The 19,992-nt window shown below is 39.5% G+C and overlaps 1 protein-coding gene across 1 annotated transcript in view; it reads right to left on the minus strand.

The window, feature by feature from the left end:
* Positions 1 to 19,992, minus strand: part of LOC102796826 (beta-1,4 N-acetylgalactosaminyltransferase 2-like) — a 33,343-nt gene that overhangs the window by 7,027 nt on the left and 6,324 nt on the right. Inside the window, exons 7-10 of the mRNA XM_087837285.1 lie at positions 15,125 to 15,238; positions 14,764 to 14,850; positions 12,270 to 12,451; positions 11,792 to 11,935 (exon numbers count right to left, since the gene is read on the minus strand). Coding sequence (XP_087693411.1) covers positions 11,792 to 11,935; positions 12,270 to 12,451; positions 14,764 to 14,850; positions 15,125 to 15,238 — 527 coding nt within the window. The remainder of the gene's footprint in view (positions 1 to 11,791; positions 11,936 to 12,269; positions 12,452 to 14,763; positions 14,851 to 15,124; positions 15,239 to 19,992) is intronic.

Here is a 19,992-nt window from a genome sequence, read left to right on the forward strand (position 1 = left end):
CATTATAAAAAGCCATTGTCTGTGTATTTTGGGCGAAGAAGTCCGCTGATGTGATGCTGTGTGCTTCTTCCCACGCGTGTGTTCTTAATAAACTCTTCATCTGATTGCACTCTACTGGGCCTCCATTGGTTGGTTTTTGTGCCACATTTTCGAATTCGGGACAGTAGACTTTTTTTATTATAAATTTATGTTGTAAATTTTCTTTGTTGCCCTAGTTTATTCAGAGCCTGGTGTCCTAGTTTGAGTTTCTTGTATTGTGTTTGGTTGTGTATTTAGTAGGGTTCCCTCATGTAGTTGCTCTCTGTGTCTCCCTTTGTGTAACTGTGTTTATATTGTGATGTTAGTTCTTGTGCCTTGTGTTTTCCTCACTGTGTTATGTGCTGCTAGTTGACTAGTTAGTTTATTCTATGTGTCAGTGAGTTTGCGTTTAGGTCCAATCCCTGCCTGCACACAGCCGTAACATGACAGGCTTAGAGCTGTTAACTATTATTAAAACTGATTTAATTAAATGAAAAAAATGCATCAAAATTTTTGGAAAAACCAAAATTAATTTGGTAATGTTGTAACTGGATCAGATAAATCATCGTCAAGGAAAGAGTAAAGTCCATAAGAACGCCAAACAGTGTATTAAAAGGGTAAAAAGAAACTAAGTTACAAAGTTAAAAGATTTTTTTTTACCTAACTACAGAAATAGCTATGTATATTTGATGTTTGGTTGCAACTAGGGATGCACCGATACCGATACTAGTATCAGGTATCAGCCTCGATACCACATTTTCTAAAGTACTCGTACTCGTTAAAAGTCCCCCGATACCGGGGACCGATACCACGTTCTGAGACCTGTCTATGTTTGAGCGGCATGTAAGGGGTTAATCACAGGCGCCGAGTGCCCGCCCCCAGGCCCCGCCTGCATGTCAGAGCTGAGAAGGGCAGGCGAGACAAGTCAGCCGTGTGGAACTATTTCAAAGTGAACGAAGATGCAAAAACAAAGGCGGACTGCAAATTGTGCTCAGCGAAATTGTCCAGAGGAGGCTCAAAAGGTAGCGCATTTAATACAAGCAATTTAATCAAGCACCAAAATCCCAACACGACAACGAGTACAAAGAGTTTACCCACGCTTATTTACCCACGCTTATTTACCCACGCTTATTAGCACAGAGGAGCATAGCTGATGCTATAGCAGTGGGACGGAAAATAGTTGGGCATTTTAAACATTCTGCCTTAGCCTACTCCCGCCTCGAGGACATTCAGGGACAGCTCAACCAGCCAATAAAGAGACTGCAGCAGGACGTACAGACGCGCTGGAACAGCACGTATTACATGCTCCAGTCCCTCATTGAGCAAAAGCGAGTGCTGGGCGTGTCCGAGCACGAACTCCCTGACTATCTCACCGCTCACCAATGGGCTCTTATGGAGACGACTGTTGCCACGCCCCCTTTGAGGAACTAACTAAAAAAGTGAGCAGCTACGACGCACTAGCCTCTGATGTCATCCCAGCTGTGACTGTTAGTGAGACTTCTAAACAGAGAAACAGACGAGTAAATACCTCTCAGCCCCATGTAGCAGTGTGGAAAGTGAAAGGCTTTTTAGCTCAGTGTCACACATTATAGATGAAAACAGAAACAGTCTGACTGCTGATAATGCAGAAAAGCTACTTTTCTTAAAAGAAACCCTGCCACTCACCTTTTCTCTCCATTAAGTGAGTCATCTTAGACTTGATGTTAATACCTACCTCAGTTGCACTGACTGCCACAGTTCTATGTTGGTGGATGTTGTTAGTTTATTCAAATATTGTGCACTAAATAGCAAATACATTTATTAATGCCCCTTGTGTTGTCCAAAGCAGCAGAGTTTACAATAAACTGAAAACAATACTTGAGTTGCACTGTCACTGTTTAAATAATATGTTGCATACAACATGCTTTTCATTTTAAATAAATGTTCTTAATTCCAAACTAGTCCCTTGTTGTTTTGTTTTTTGTTAAATTATAGGACTAAAGCTGTTACCTGTAAATTTAAATCATGTTTTTATTAAGTACTCGGTATCGGTATCGGCGAGTACTGAAATGCAAGTACTCATACTCGTTTCCAAAAGAGTGGTATCGGTGCATCCCTAGTTGCAACCTGTATCCCATAAAGCAAATAGAAGTAAATGAACCCAAACAGGAGCCATTTCATTCTCACCACGTCAAGTTCTGGCATCGCTTCCATCACCTCTACAAGCTTCTCTATCTTCGTCTTCTCTGTAAACATAAAGTCATCATCCACCCACAGGAAGTACTTGGTGGTTACCTGGGAAACAGCCAGATTTCTGCCTGCAAACCAGCCCTGAGAAAGGAAACATCTTTCACATCTTAATGCAAATAATAAGAGTTCTAATTCTGATTTCAGATTTATCCTTAAAGTGTGGTGGTGACCACATGTGACTGCAGTCCATTTATTCTTTATTTAGTTAGTTAGATTGTGCTTAAATTCTCTCTGAATTTAAGCACACATTCTTTGTGTTTATTCTCCATTTACTTCATTATATTGCATAAATGTTTGTAACAAGCTTAAATATAAAGTTTAAAAAGTGTAATTGCAGCCACGCTATTCATCAAGTAATTGCAATTAATCACGATTAATTTCAGAAAATTTTGAAATTAATTAGTTTTTTTTAATCTATTGACAGCACTAATTTTAACCCAGAATAAAAACCTGATGTGTTTATGTCAGCTGGTAGTTTCTCTGTGTCAGCATAAAAAGGATTTGTTTGACAGCAGTCACTGGACTGAGCAGTTCTGAGAGCAGTTGGAAAGTCCAATGAATTTGAATGAAGATTTAAGGAGAACTGTAGATTACCACACGCTGTCTCTTGGAGGCTGTAACAAAAACCACGGCAGACTCTGTTTTAGAGTGGTTTTCTTCCTACATATCTGATTGGAGTTTTAATGTGTCTGCAAACCAGATTAAGTCTGAATCCACAGAGCTGCTATGTGGAGTTCCTCAAGGCTCCGTGCTGGGACCATCCATCACATCTGTGTTCTGCTCGATGACATTCCCTCTAAACAGCACAATTGGGCATAATCCCAGCTAAAAAATCAGAGAAGTCATTTATGAAATTGTATTTCTGGGAGCGTTAGGTGACAGTGCAGAAAACCTGGTTTGTGCGACTTTTGTAAATGATGGAGGTCAGAAATGATATAAACAGAAACAAACTTATAGACGAGCAGCCACACATTTGTCCCTAAATGTGTATGGTAAAACCTTTTTACCTCCATATTACAATTAAAAAAGTTTTTATGTGTGTGAAATGTGTGTGTTGGTTGTTAATACATACAATGATGGCTGAAAACCTGTAGTAGTAATTGTAGTGTGGTGTATTACCCACTAGCCACCACAAGGGGGAGCGTGGTCACAGTTCAGTGTTATACAGTATGTTCTTTTCTATTTTTTGTACAAGTATCCTGTCTCTTTTTATTAACTTCTTCTTTATACTAAACTGTAAATAGACCCAGAGGAGAAGAAAACTCACCAATAAAAGAAAGAAAATGCAAATGCCTTCTAAAACAGAGAATCACGCTCACTGATCAGTCTGCTGTGAAACAATTACAGTTAGACAATACTAGTGGTTTAAAGGCTTCATGAAGACACAGACATATGCACATATAGCCATGCTGACAGCTCAGTGAGCCTCATAGTGTGAGAAAGTTGACGAAATGGCTGGTTTCTACAGCTGTGGTTGTCTCAGCTTGACCCAACATCCTGTGAAACTTGCTTTAACCTGCTTTCAACTTCAACTGCAGACGTGCTATTGCACATGTTCAGCTTTTAACTTCTGTAATTCCACCGAAGTGATGCAAATATATGCAAATTTCATATAAGTATCTTTTACTCACCCTGGTTCTTGATTATTGTACTGTTATTACCTTCATTTTTTAGAATCAAGGTAAATGGTAAATGGCCTGTATTTGTATAGCGCTTTTACTAGTCCCCCACTTTGCCTCCCCAAAAGTGCTTTACACACCCAGTCATCCACACACACATTCACACACTGGTGGAGGCAGCTACAGTTGTAGCCACAGCTGCCCTGGGGCAGACTGACAGAAGCGAGGCCGCCATATCGCGCCATCGGCCCTTCTGGCCAACACCAGTAGGCTGTAGGTGAAGTGTCTTGCCCAAGGGCACAACAACCGAGACTGTCCGAGCCGGGGCTCGAACCGGCAACCTTCCGATTACAAGGCAAACTCCCAACTCTTGAGCCACGATCGTCCGAATCATCAGAGAGTTTCCTGCATCATCATTTGTTAGTTTCTGCACCAAATATACATTTCAGCATTTAAGCTCATACTCTAACCGTGGTTAGAATAATTGCAGTCTATATTGCATCTATATTGTTTAAGTAACATTCATGGTGTTGTTCAAGAAAAAAAAAGAAAGAGTTGATTTTCAGTTTTCTAATTCTGGGTTCATGTGTAAGCAGCAGAAGTGAAAAACAGGAAGGAATAAGAGATTTAAGATGTAAGGATGGGAGTGCAGTGGGAAGTGGTGCATACAGGTATACCTATAATTTTCATTATAGATATACCTCAACTATGAGAGACAAAATAAGAAAAAAAAATCCAGAAAATCACATTGTCTGATTTTTAAGTCCATAGTGTTTCACTATGTGTGAAGCTACAGAAGGTTAAAACTGCATACACGCCTACAAAACACATATAATGCATACAATCTAGAAACAGGCCTGAGCAAAGGCCTGAATGCATTCAGCAACCTGTTGCATTTGAGTTTGCTTAGTAACAGGTGACAGAAGATGTGTCAGAGAGGAGGACAAGTCCACGGGGCCTTCAGGGCCTGAAGTCATCGCCATATTTGGAAAAGATGCTAGCAAGAGGAACTTCTGTGTCTGCGTTTAGCTCTAAAAATTGATCATTGTCTGTAAACGATGCACATAATGTTCTCAAGATGCAAATAATGTTCTTATAACACGTGAAGCGGCGTTAACCCTGACATTATAAAAAGCCATTGTCTGTGTATTTTGGGCGAAGAAGTCCGCTGATGTGATGCTGTGTGCTTCTTCCCACGTGTGTGTTCTTAATAAACTCGTCATCCGATTGCACTCTACTGGGCCTCCATTGGTTGGTTTTTGTGCCACATTTTCAAATTCGGGACAGTAGACTTTTTTTATTATAAATTTATGTTGTAAATTTTCTTTGTTGCCCTAGTTTATTAAGAGCCTGGTGTCCTAGTTTGAGTTTCTTGTATTGTGTTTGGTTGTGTATTTAGTAGGGTTCCCTCATGTAGTTGCCCTCTGTGTCTCCCTTTGTGTAACTGTGTTTATATTGTGATGTTAGTTCTTGTGCCTTGTGTTTTCCTCTCTCTGTCATGTGCTGCTAGTTGACTAGTTAGTTTATTCTATGTGTCAGTGAGTTTGCGTTTAGGTCCAATCCCTGCCTGCACACAGCCGTAACATGACAGGCTTAGAGCTGTTAACTATTATTAAAACTGATTTAATTAAATGAAAAAAATGCATCAAAATTTTTGGAAAAACCAAAATTAATTTGGTAATGTTGTAACTGGATCAGATAAATCATCGTCAAGGAAAGAGTAAAGTCCATAAGAACGCCAAACAGTGTATTAAAAGGGTAAAAAGAAACTAAGTTACAAAGTTAAAAGATTTTTTTTTACCTAACTACAGAAATAGCTATGTATATTTGATGTTTGGTTGCAACTAGGGATGCACCGATACCGATACTAGTATCAGGTATCAGCCTCGATACCACATTTTCTAAAGTACTCGTACTCGTTAAAAGTCCCCCGATACCGGGGACCGATACCACGTTCTGAGACCTGTCTATGTTTGAGCGGCATGTAAGGGGTTAATCACAGGCGCCGAGTGCCCGCCCCCAGGCCCCGCCTGCATGTCAGAGCTGAGAAGGGCAGGCGAGACAAGTCAGCCGTGTGGAACTATTTCAAAGTGAACGAAGATGCAAAAACAAAGGCGGACTGCAAATTGTGCTCAGCGAAATTGTCCAGAGGAGGCTCTAAAGGTAGCGCATTTAATACAAGCAATTTAATCAAGCACCAAAATCCCAACACGACAACGAGTACAAAGAGTTTACCCACGCTTATTTACCCACGCTTATTTACCCACGCTTATTAGCACAGAGGAGCATAGCTGATGCTATAGCAGTGGGACGGAAAATAGTTGGGCATTTTAAACATTCTGCCTTAGCCTACTCCCGCCTCGAGGACATTCAGGGACAGCTCAACCAGCCAATAAAGAGACTGCAGCAGGACGTACAGACGCGCTGGAACAGCACGTATTACATGCTCCAGTCCCTCATTGAGCAAAAGCGAGTGCTGGGCGTGTCCGAGCACGAACTCCCTGACTATCTCACCGCTCACCAATGGGCTCTTATGGAGACGACTGTTGCCACGCCCCCTTTGAGGAACTAACTAAAAAAGTGAGCAGCTACGACGCACTAGCCTCTGATGTCATCCCAGCTGTGACTGTTAGTGAGACTTCTAAACAGAGAAACAGACGAGTAAATACCTCTCAGCCCCATGTAGCAGTGTGGAAAGTGAAAGGCTTTTTAGCTCAGTGTCACACATTATAGATGAAAACAGAAACAGTCTGACTGCTGATAATGCAGAAAAGCTACTTTTCTTAAAAGAAACCCTGCCACTCACCTTTTCTCTCCATTAAGTGAGTCATCTTAGACTTGATGTTAATACCTACCTCAGTTGCACTGACTGCCACAGTTCTATGTTGGTGGATGTTGTTAGTTTATTCAAATATTGTGCACTAAATAGCAAATACATTTATTAATGCCCCTTGTGTTGTCCAAAGCAGCAGAGTTTACAATAAACTGAAAACAATACTTGAGTTGCACTGTCACTGTTTAAATAATATGTTGCATACAACATGCTTTTCATTTTAAATAAATGTTCTTAATTCCAAACTAGTCCCTTGTTGTTTTGTTTTTTGTTAAATTATAGGACTAAAGCTGTTACCTGTAAATTTAAATCATGTTTTTATTAAGTACTCGGTATCGGTATCGGCGAGTACTGAAATGCAAGTACTCATACTCGTTTCCAAAAGAGTGGTATCGGTGCATCCCTAGTTGCAACCTGTATCTCATAAAGCAAATAGAAGTAAATGAACCCAAACAGGAGCCATTTCATTCTCACCACGTCAAGTTCTGGCATCGCTTCCATCACCTCTACAAGCTTCTCTATCTTCGTCTTCTCTGTAAACATAAAGTCATCATCCACCCACAGGAAGTACTTGGTGGTTACCTGGGAAACAGCCAGATTTCTGCCTGCAAACCAGCCCTGAGAAAGGAAACATCTTTCACATCTTAATGCAAATAATAAGAGTTCTAATTCTGATTTCAGATTTATCCTTAAAGTGTGGTGGTGACCACATGTGACTGCAGTCCATTTATTCTTTATTTAGTTAGTTAGATTGTGCTTAAATTCTCTCTGAATTTAAGCACACATTCTTTGTGTTTATTCTCCATTTACTTCATTATATTGCATAAATGTTTGTAACAAGCTTAAATATAAAGTTTAAAAAGTGTAATTGCAGCCACGCTATTCATCAAGTAATTGCAATTAATCACGATTAATTTCAGAAAATTTTGAAATTAATTAGTTTTTTTTAATCTATTGACAGCACTAATTTTAACCCAGAATAAAAACCTGATGTGTTTATGTCAGCTGGTAGTTTCTCTGTGTCAGCATAAAAAGGATTTGTTTGACAGCAGTCACTGGACTGAGCAGTTCTGAGAGCAGTTGGAAAGTCCAATGAATTTGAATGAAGATTTAAGGAGAACTGTAGATTACCACACGCTGTCTCTTGGAGGCTGTAACAAAAACCACGGCAGACTCTGTTTTAGAGTGGTTTTCTTCCTACATATCTGATTGGAGTTTTAATGTGTCTGCAAACCAGATTAAGTCTGAATCCACAGAGCTGCTATGTGGAGTTCCTCAAGGCTCCGTGCTGGGACCATCCATCACATCTGTGTTCTGCTCGATGACATTCCCTCTTAACAGCACAATTGGGCATAATCCCAGCTAAAAAATCAGAGAAGTCATTTATGAAATTGTATTTCTGGGAGCGTTAGGTGACAGTGCAGAAAACCTGGTTTGTGCGACTTTTGTAAATGATGGAGGTCAGAAATGATATAAACAGAAACAAACTTATAGACGAGCAGCCACACATTTGTCCCTAAATGTGTATGGTAAAACCTTTTTACCTCCATATTACAATTAAAAAAGTTTTTATGTGTGTGAAATGTGTGTGTTGGTTGTTAATACATACAATGATGGCTGAAAACCTGTAGTAGTAATTGTAGTGTGGTGTATTACCCACTAGCCACCACAAGGGGGAGCGTGGTCACAGTTCAGTGTTATACAGTATGTTCTTTTCTATTTTTTGTACAAGTATCCTGTCTCTTTTTATTAACTTCTTCTTTATACTAAACTGTAAATAGACCCAGAGGAGAAGAAAACTCACCAATAAAAGAAAGAAAATGCAAATGCCTTCTAAAACAGAGAATCACGCTCACTGATCAGTCTGCTGTGAAACAATTACAGTTAGACAATACTAGTGGTTTAAAGGCTTCATGAAGACACAGACATATGCACATATAGCCATGCTGACAGCTCAGTGAGCCTCATAGTGTGAGAAAGTTGACGAAATGGCTGGTTTCTACAGCTGTGGTTGTCTCAGCTTGACCCAACATCCTGTGAAACTTGCTTTAACCTGCTTTCAACTTCAACTGCAGACGTGCTATTGCACATGTTCAGCTTTTAACTTCTGTAATTCCACCGAAGTGATGCAAATATATGCAAATTTCATATAAGTATCTTTTACTCACCCTGGTTCTTGATTATTGTACTGTTATTACCTTCATTTTTTAGAATCAAGGTAAATGGTAAATGGCCTGTATTTGTATAGCGCTTTTACTAGTCCCCCACTTTGCCTCCCCAAAAGTGCTTTACACACCCAGTCATCCACACACACATTCACACACTGGTGGAGGCAGCTACAGTTGTAGCCACAGCTGCCCTGGGGCAGACTGACAGAAGCGAGGCCGCCATATCGCGCCATCGGCCCTTCTGGCCAACACCAGTAGGCTGTAGGTGAAGTGTCTTGCCCAAGGGCACAACAACCGAGACTGTCCGAGCCGGGGCTCGAACCGGCAACCTTCCGATTACAAGGCAAACTCCCAACTCTTGAGCCACGATCGTCCGAATCATCAGAGAGTTTCCTGCATCATCATTTGTTAGTTTCTGCACCAAATATACATTTCAGCATTTAAGCTCATACTCTAACCGTGGTTAGAATAATTGCAGTCTATATTGCATCTATATTGTTTAAGTAACATTCATGGTGTTGTTCAAGAAAAAAAAAGAAAGAGTTGATTTTCAGTTTTCTAATTCTGGGTTCATGTGTAAGCAGCAGAAGTGAAAAACAGGAAGGAATAAGAGATTTAAGATGTAAGGATGGGAGTGCAGTGGGAAGTGGTGCATACAGGTATACCTATAATTTTCATTATAGATATACCTCAACTATGAGAGACAAAATAAGAAAAAAAAATCCAGAAAATCACATTGTCTGATTTTTAAGTCCATAGTGTTTCACTATGTGTGAAGCTACAGAAGGTTAAAACTGCATACACGCCTACAAAACACATATAATGCATACAATCTAGAAACAGGCCTGAGCAAAGGCCTGAATGCATTCAGCAACCTGTTGCATTTGAGTTTGCTTAGTAACAGGTGACAGAAGATGTGTCAGAGAGGAGGACAAGTCCACGGGGCCTTCAGGGCCTGAAGTCATCGCCATATTTGGAAAAGATGCTAGCAAGAGGAACTTCTGTGTCTGCGTTTAGCTCTAAAAATTGATCATTGTCTGTAAACGATGCACATAATGTTCTCAAGATGCAAATAATGTTCTTATAACACGTGAAGCGGCGTTAACCCTGACATTATAAAAAGCCATTGTCTGTGTATTTTGGGCGAAGAAGTCCGCTGATGTGATGCTGTGTGCTTCTTCCCACGTGTGTGTTCTTAATAAACTCGTCATCCGATTGCACTCTACTGGGCCTCCATTGGTTGGTTTTTGTGCCACATTTTCAAATTCGGGACAGTAGACTTTTTTTATTATAAATTTATGTTGTAAATTTTCTTTGTTGCCCTAGTTTATTCAGAGCCTGGTGTCCTAGTTTGAGTTTCTTGTATTGTGTTTGGTTGTGTATTTAGTAGGGTTCCCTCATGTAGTTGCCCTCTGTGTCTCCCTTTGTGTAACTGTGTTTATATTGTGATGTTAGTTCTTGTGCCTTGTGTTTTCCTCACTGTGTTATGTGCTGCTAGTTGACTAGTTAGTTTATTCTATGTGTCAGTGAGTTTGCGTTTAGGTCCAATCCCTGCCTGCACACAGCCGTAACATGACAGGCTTAGAGCTGTTAACTATTATTAAAACTGATTTAATTAAATGAAAAAAATGCATCAAAATTTTTGGAAAAACCAAAATTAATTTGGTAATGTTGTAACTGGATCAGATAAATCATCGTCAAGGAAAGAGTAAAGTCCATAAGAACGCCAAACAGTGTATTAAAAGGGTAAAAAGAAACTAAGTTACAAAGTTAAAAGTTTTTTTTACCTAATTACAGAAATAGCTATGTATATTTGATGTTTGGTTGCAACCTGTATTAGGCCTGGGCGATATGGCCTAAAATTTATATCGCGATATAATTTGAAGCATGTGCGGTAACGATATATATCACAATATATTCTTTTCTTCTGTATAACGTATTTTCCACACTATAAGGCACACTTAAAATCCTTTAATTTTCTCAAAAATCGAGAGTGTTCCTTATGTATGAATTCTGGTTGTGCTTACTGACCTCACACCGATTTGGGCGTGCAGAAATGTTGCTGCTTTATTGGGTGTAACAATTAAGTTTAACATCCATGCATCCATGAAAACAGAATTTATTCAATTTAACGGAGTTAGAAGTTAACAGGAAGTTAGCTCGCTAGTTTACACATAAACATGACATACCATGTTCTGACTGAGAGATTTTTGAAACTAATTCAAACGTACAGCTCTGCTACCACTTCCAACATAAATGAAGACAGAAAACTAAACAGCAGTGGCGTTTGCAGGGTTACTGAAGTTGGACTACCTGGTATATAATGTTGTGCTACGTGATTGCTAGCGACACAGCTATGTTAGCATAACATTAGCACAGTGAAGCTGGAGGATGAACGCCAACTTTTTTTCCACTCGATAAAAGTTAACGTGAGGGATTCTGGTGGTCAGGGACAAATGCAATCGCATAGCAAGATGCTATACACGGGCCAAACTTCAGTCAGGAGAACAACTGAGATTATTCATCCACAACACGAGGTTACTTATTAATATACTGCAACAACATGGGAATAGAGCAGCTGCGAGAGAATTCAACATTAATGAATCAATGTTACGGAAGTGGAGGAAGCACAGTTTTTGGCTTTCCCCATATTTCAAAAGTGCTTCATCTCTTTGCTATGACTGTCGCCATAATTTGCAGATGATAGTGGTTTTAGCCGCTGCGATGCTTTCGACCAAAACAGGCGCAGCTTGATGACATCATCAACATGTGCTATCGCGATAGAGCGATATAGTCAAAATCTCTATCGTTGGCCAAATTTATATCGTTTCTATCGTATATTGTTTATATCGCCCACCCCTAACCTGTATCCCATAAAGCAAATAGAAGTAAATGAACCCAAACAGGAGCCATTTCATTCTCACCACGTCAAGTTCTGGCATCGCTTCCATCACCTCTACAAGCTTCTCTATCTTCGTCTTCTCTGTAAACATAAAGTCATCATCCACCCACAGGAAGTACTTGGTGGTTACCTGGGAAACAGCCAGATTTCTGCCTGCAAACCAGCCCTGAGAAAGGAAACATCTTTCACATCTTAATGCAAATAATAAGAGTTCTAATTCTGATTTCAGATTTATCCTTAAATTGTGGTGGTGACCACATGTGACTGCAGTCCATTTATTCTTTATTTAGTTAGTTAGATTAGCAGCAATTTAACATGCTTGATACAACTAAGTAACACAAGTTTAGCTAATAACATTTTAAATGCATCTGAAATCTGAATTATTTTCCTATCAGATTTTATAGAACTTTTACTACATAAAATTTCAAGAATTAAAGTAAAGTGACATATGTTCTAAATTTTGTATAGTCAGTTTAGTCCATAAGAATGTAGGTATATACCTGTGCTGGAGGCATAATGTAATGTTGAATGTTTTCTCCAGTAATGTGCTCCGTTTCAAAGCTGTCATCGGCAATAATAATTTTTACGTTGCTATAGAATTGCCGGATGCTGTCGAGCAACACTCTTAAGTGTGTATAGCGCTGGAAAGTCTTTGTTGTGATGGTGACTTGAGAGCTGATATCTGAGAGACAGAAGCAAACAAAGACTTATTTCAAGAAAAAGTAGGGTGATCTGCTACAGCATAGAATGAGTTATCGTATGACACTTTTCTCTATGTGCATCCTTCTCTCACCTATAGTGCCATGGAAAAGTGTTTGTCCCCATTCACTACAATGAAATGTTTCAGATATAAAATGGAGTTTTTAAATGCTGATTTCATTTCTTAAGGGGGGATAGACCTACCTACCTGCACTCATGCGAGTGATTACTGGCAATGGTTTTTTCTCCTCACTGTGGAGGAATTTTGTCCTATTTGTCTTTGCAGAATTACTGTAATTGAGCTTCAAGGCATGAACTGGACAATACAGTCTCCCTCAGGATGTTCTGGTAAACCATGTTTGACTCTTGATATGATATTCCTTTATGATATCATATCATATGTTATTTTTATGCTTGATCTAACAGAATGCAAATCTCCTTAAAAATCAGAATGTTTGTCTCCTCAGTCCACAGAATATTTTTTCAAATGTCTTGGAGATCATCAGGACATTTTTTGGCAAATGTGAGATTGTGTTCTTTTTAGTCAGCAGTGGTTTTCACCTAGGGATTCTCAGATGATGCCATTGTTGCCCAGTCTCTTTCTTATTGTTGAATCATGAACACAGACCCTAACTTTAAGGTAAGCATTGACTGCAGTTCTTTAGAAGCTGATGTTGGTATTTTAGTGACCTTCTGGGTGATGTTGCATTTTTGGATTAATTTTGGTGTGCCGGCCACTCCTGGAAAGGGTCACCACTAGTTCAAGCTTTTTTCATTTGTAGATAATGGCTCTCATCCTGGTTAACTGGACTCATCACTTTTGGAAAAAGCTGTGTAACCTTTCCAGACTGATTTATGTTATTGACATTGTTTTTAATCTTCTCAAGTTTCTTTAGGTTCTGCTAGGATGGGTTGCTTTTTAAGATCTTTTAGTTTCCTTTTGTCAGACATGGGCTATGTCCCAATGCAGTGGCTGCATCCTTTGGAGGACCCCGCCTTTGCAGTCTATGTGGGCCAGGTCCGAGAAGGCCAGAAGTGCGATTCTGTGAAATGGGACGGCCTTCAGATTTGTGTCACCGTGTCGGTGGAGTTTAATAAACTCAGCCATCTGCTCCTTGCTATCTAAAATATAACAGAATATTGGAGTAAATTCTCAACCATCTCACACTTCTGTTTTATTAGTTTTCTGTTTGACGTTTATTCAGCTGTGTGAAAAACTTTAATCTCAGCTGAACTGATTTACTAAGGAACAAATAAAACACTGAAAAACACCAAACAATAACATTTTTAATCAACAAGTGACGTATATATCATGTTTAACCTGAGTAGTGAAAGACTGCGCGAGGGTCTGAAAATGATGTTCACTGTACTCGCCGGCTCTAGTTAGCCTTGACCACCCAGCCAGCTATCGAGCTGGTCGGTAACAGACGTCTCCAAAAACATCGGAGCACTTTTTGCAAATATGTGATGTCTTGATAAACCGAGCAGATATTTGAACTTGACACAGCTACATTCTCGCCTGAAAATTTGTTAATTTTATTTTGTGACCCAAAAAGAGTAATATTTTAAACTCTTCAGCCACGCTCCTCAACTAAGTAGCTGCCGCCATTGTTGGAAACTGGAATTGGCTGGGCCGCGCTATGAATTCTGGGATAGGTTGGGCCACAAAGGATACACCCGACCCATCCTTCCAATTTGGGGAAATGAAGGATGGATTTGTTGGCTGCATATGGAGCAGCCGTCGCTGTGATGTAATCAGCCTTAAAATGCGGCCTCAGGAGGATGCAGCCCCTGAATTGGGACACAGCCATGTTCTACTTAAGTTATTCCTGTATTCAGCAGGTGTGGTAGTAATCAGGCCTAGGAGTTGTTTCCAAAATTAAAAATGTGGTCAATCACAGTCAATTCATAATTTAACAATGTTAAAAGTTACTTTTTCAAATAACACCAAAAGGGATTGGATCACTTTTTTCAATAATGAAAGAATTCAACATTTAAAAATTGCCTTTTGTATTTACCCAGATTATTTGTAAATAATGTTAACATTTATTTGATGATCCGCAACATTTAAGTGTGAGAAATATGCAAAACAATATTCAATAAGAAATCAGGAAGGGTGCAACTACTTTTTGAAAGAACCTCTAGTGAAGAACCTTGAAAACAGAATTAAGTTAGAACCTATGTCAATAAAACATTTCATTCATTGGAGGAAGGCAGTCTAAGTTGGCCATAATTTCAGGAATCAATACATGCTACCATCACAGAGATTTTTAATTCCTAGGAAGAACAAACTACCTGTTCCCATGTCATACAGGACTGGTACACGAGGCTGTTTGATGGCAATTGGAAACACAGCTTCATGCATTTCAAACTGGAAAGTGGCTAAAATCAGAAAACAAAAGCTTAGATTAAATACAGTGCAAAGGACACTCTTATATAAAGAGAAAAAAACAAAAACAAAACAAAACATAGTCACTGATTTTCCAATAAACCTTAGAACAGCACACAAACTGCATAACTGGAAAACACTTTGTCTAATTTCACTTTTGCTTGGACGTGACATACGGAATTCAGAAACAATCAAATTTCATGCAAAACTTTATTTTCACATAGAATTTCAAATTTCTAGCTCATTTAACATTGCTTAAACACATACCAAGGTCTCCAGTGTTTATGTGGTAGTCAGTGCTGGTATAGGACACTTTGGCTAGCAAGTTGTTGAGGGTCACCAGGCTGCGAGACTCGATAATCAGTTTGTTCTCACCAGATCCTGTTAATTCAAACCACAAAATTTCACAACAGCATTAAAATGACTTGATTAATAGTTTAAGTTTTAAAGATAGATTATATAAAAATGAATTCAAACAAGGTCTATTTACGCTGCCTTTTTGCCTAGCTGAAATCACACTTTCTTATATTTTTTAAATAACAACTAAAGGCGGGACACATTTTCAAGAAAAAAAAAGTTGAAAAGCAGTGAGTGAGTTCACAACAACACTGAGAAAAATAAACAAACTGCTAGTGTTGTATGTTGCTTTCTCATACAACATAATTATGAAAAATAACACATATGTACCAGATGTAACAAACATATCCAATCGATATATGCAAAGAAACTAGAACTGTCCATAAACCCCCGTAAATCAAGATGTGTAATAATGAGTTTAATACAGGGAAAAAGTATTAAACACAAGAAGAAAGGGAGGTGCAAGAAGGCATGGAAAGTCATGACACCAGCTGAAATCTATCAGTAATTAGAAAGCAACCCTGCCAATCCTCAGTACCAACTGATGGGCTATAAAAAGGTGTCGGTTATTGCTTGTTTCATAACACAAGAAACATCTGATGATTGTTAAAATCATTAAGTTCTCAAGACTTTGGTCAGTGGGAGCTGACTGTCAGGGGCAGATCTAGAAGGTTGGCATGTGCCACCCTAATAGGATCTCTTGCCACCCCAAGTACCACCCTACTTACATATGACAGTGTTGTGTTTTAAAATAAGATAGCATTAACACTTTGAGCACAGTTACAGTTAACAGTGAATATAAATTCTACAAATGAATATACTGCATAGTGTTACCCCCCTCCACCATTAACAAGAGGTTCAGCCCATAGCACAGACCGGCTTATTTCTTGTTTTCAGTAGCAAGTGATGCTTATGACTGAGCACATTTCGAAGAACACCATGGGAATTTCAGATTTCACACAGGTAGCTGGTTGTTACACAATGAAGGTGAGTGTTATTAACCCTCTGTGGTCCACAGGCACGCTGCACCTCCAAATCACATGAGTGATTTAAGCTGACATAGCAACAAGCTGCAGCAACGCTGAGTCTTTCAGCCCGTGTTGAAAGTTCGGACTTCAAAGTATACACTGTTTTTTAAATTTTAATTACAGGCCAGTAAATTCAGAGTTATGATAGCAAAAATATAATATACAGTGGGGCAAAAAAGTATTTAGTCAGCCACCGATTGTGCAAGTTCCCCCACTTAAAATGATGACAGAGGTCAGTAATTTGCACCAGAGGTACACTTCAACTGTGAGAGACAGAATGTGAAAAAAAAATCCATGAATTCACATGGTAGGATTTGTAAAGAATTTATTCGTAAATCAGGGTGGAAAATAAGTATTTGGTCACCTCAAACAAGGAAAATCCCTGGCTCTCACAGACCTGTAACGTCTTCTGTAAGAAGCTTTTCTGTCCCCCACTCGTTACCTGTATGAATGGCACCTGTTTGACCTCATCATCTGTATAAAAGACACCTGTCCACAGCCTCAACCAGTCAGACTCCAAACGCCGCCATGGCCAAGACCAAAGAGCTTTCGAAGGACACCAGGAAAAGAATTGTAGACCTGCACCAGACTGGGAAGAGTGAATCTACAATAGGCAAGCAGCTTGGTGTGAAAAAATCAACTGTGGGAGCAATCATCAGAAAATGGAAGACATACAAGACCACTGATAATCTCCCTCGATCTGGGGCTCCACGCAAGATCTCATCCCGTGGGGTCAAAATGATCATGAGAACGGTGAGCAAAGATCCCAGAACCACACGGGGGGACCTGGTGAATGACCTGCAGAGAGCTGGGACCAAAGTAACAAAGGTCACCATCAGTAACACACTACAACGGCAGGGAATCAAATCCCGCAGTGCCAGACGTGTTCCGCTGCTGAAGCCAGTGCATGTCCAGGCCCGTCTGAAGTTTGCCAGAGAGCACATGGATGATACAGCAGAGGATTGGGAGAATGTCATGTGGTCAGATGAAACCAAAGTAGAACTTTTTGGTATAAACTCAACTCGTCGTGTTTGGAGGAAGAAGAATACTGAGTTGCATCCCAAGAACACCATACCTACTGTGAAGCATGGGGGTGGAAATGGGGGCTGTTTTTCTGCCAAGGGGACAGGACGACTGATCCGTGTTAAGGACAGAATGAATGGGGCCAAGTATCGTGAGATTTTGAGCCAAAACCTCCTTCCATCAGTGAGAACTTTGAAGATGAAACGAGGCTGGGTCTTCCAACATGACAATGATCCAAAACACACCACCCGGGCAACAAAGGAGTGGCTCCGTAAGAAGCATTTGAAAGTCCTGGAGTGGCCTAGCCAGTCTCCAGACCTCAACCCCATAGAAAATCTGTGGCGGGAGTTGAAAGTCCATGTTGCTCGGCGACAGCCCCAAAACATCACTGCTCTTGAGAAGATCTGCATGGAGGAATGGGCCAAAATACCAGCTACTGTGTGTGCAAACCTGGTAAAGACCTATAGTAAACGTTTGACCTCTGTTATTGCCAACAAAGGTTATGTTACAAAGTATTGAGTTGTATTTTTGTTATTGACCAAATACTTATTTTCCACCCTGATTTACGAATAAATTCTTTACAAATCCTACCATGTGAATTCATGGATTTTTTTTTCACATTCTGTCTCTCACAGTTGAAGTGTACCTCTGGTGCAAATTACTGACCTCTGTCATCATTTTAAGTGGGGGAACTTGCACAATCGGTGGCTGACTAAATACTTTTTTGCCCCACTGTAAGTCATGCTTATTTCTAAATACTATTGTCATGTTTTGTTTTGTATTTTGTTTTGTTTTCTTTTAAAGCATTTTGTAAGGACAGATAGGAAGAGGGGAAAGTTTTGGAAATGACAGCAGCGAGACAGAGCAAGTGAGAGAGAGAGAGATATTGATATCGAGTTTTTAGATGTGGGAGATTTGTGACGTTTAGCGTGGAGTGTGTAGTTAGTGTGTTGTGTAGTCATTGTTTTGTTTTGTGTGTCAGAGAGGGTACTACTGACTGTCATAAAGGCAGATTGCAATGTAAACACTGTGACCAGCAGAGATGGGCAGTAACGCGTTACTTGTAACACGTTACTGTAATCTGATTACTTTTTTCAAGTAACGAGTAAGGTATGGGATTACTATCGCAAAAACGGTAATTAGATTACCGTTACTTTCCCGTAGGAACGCTGCGTTACTGCGTTACTAAAACCGTGATTTTTTTGCGAGAATGTCTCATGACAGTGACGTAAGCGAGTGCGACGTTCGTGACAACAGCTGTGTGCAGATCAACAATGGATCATATATCGAGTGCGGGAGAGAGTATGAGCATGCAGCGTTTAAAGCGTGGAAGTACTGACCTTACTTTGAGTTTGATTCCATAAAAAGTGACAAAAACATTAGTGTCCGTTGTGCGTGGGAAGAAAACTTCTTTTTACAGCGAAAAAAACCCCCTAAACTTCCAAACAAGCACCGAGTAGCTACGACGTAATGGGAAACTCACAGAGAAACTCGCGGATTCTTCCACTGACCGCTGCACACCTGCACCAGGGTAAACCTCCGCCTGCCCCACTCCTGCTTTACAGGTGAAAATAGAGCAACAGGACCGCTCGTCTTTGACTTTATTTATTTTCTGCTGTGTTTTACTTGCATCTATTTGAAAGACTGAGTGTAAACACAAAAAAACAAATATCTTATGTGCTGGAATGTGCAGAAAATATGTTTAAATATTAAACAAATTTCTTCCAGTCAGAGAATGGTGCATATAATTAAATTTTTGCTTGATGCATAAAGTTAAAAGATTAAAACTAATAAAACACGTTTTAAAAAGAGACTTTTCCATTTGTATGATGGATGATACAGAAAAAGTAGAACTGGGCTGAAAGATCTATCGCTTTATCAGGAGGCAGAAAATACTGACTTGATAACAAGGGAGACTGGGACATAAGGGGTGACGACACAACAGGATCTAGATAAACAAGGACTAAAGAATTTCAAAATACAAAGCAACTCAATCCTAACTAATGATAGAAACAACAAGAACTTAGCATGTCTTCTACAGTACATGTCAATAATGCAAAATGAACAGAAAATGCTGGGTCCCAGCCCATGACAAGACTGCTGTAAATGTTTTATATTTCATATTTGTAAGAGATTGTTTTTCTTCCCCACATGGCTGGAAAGTTCTGACCCTTGTTGCTAATCTGGCGTGTAGTCCAAAAACCAATCCAACAATGCCCCCTGTAACTGTCCCTGAGACAGTTAAAATAAAGTTGGTTATTTCATGTTTCTGTGATAGATTCATGCTTAATTTAGTTCATTTATTTACAAGATAAGATGATAAAAGTGTAACATTAATTAAAAAACATGTCTAAAATATGTGATTACAAAATATGGGTTTGTTAAATATGTAAAGTGCTGTAAAGTTTGTATGAGGTAAAGTTTGTAATTGTCACATGAGTTTGGTTGAGAGCGCAACCATGGCATTGTGGAGCTAGCATGGATACATGGCTACAGATGCATTTACAGCCTCAACATTAATGTTATTCTGCATGTGGTCCAAGAGGCGCACACGGTTTCATGTATATTGTTTGTATAATGTTGCATACGTGTTCTACACTGGTAATGAGAGGACGTTTTTGTTATATCCATTATTGTGCATTTTTTCTGTTCTGCTTGCACAAGACTGTTTATGGACACTGATATGAGAGACTGATAAGCTCAAAACATTTATGTTGTAAACTTTGT

This window comes from Neolamprologus brichardi, unplaced genomic scaffold, assembly GCF_056152115.1.
Source record: "Neolamprologus brichardi isolate AB-2024 unplaced genomic scaffold, ASM5615211v1 NODE_ptg000031l+_length_7269946_cov_1, whole genome shotgun sequence".
Taxonomy (NCBI): Eukaryota; Metazoa; Chordata; class Actinopteri; order Cichliformes; family Cichlidae; genus Neolamprologus; species Neolamprologus brichardi.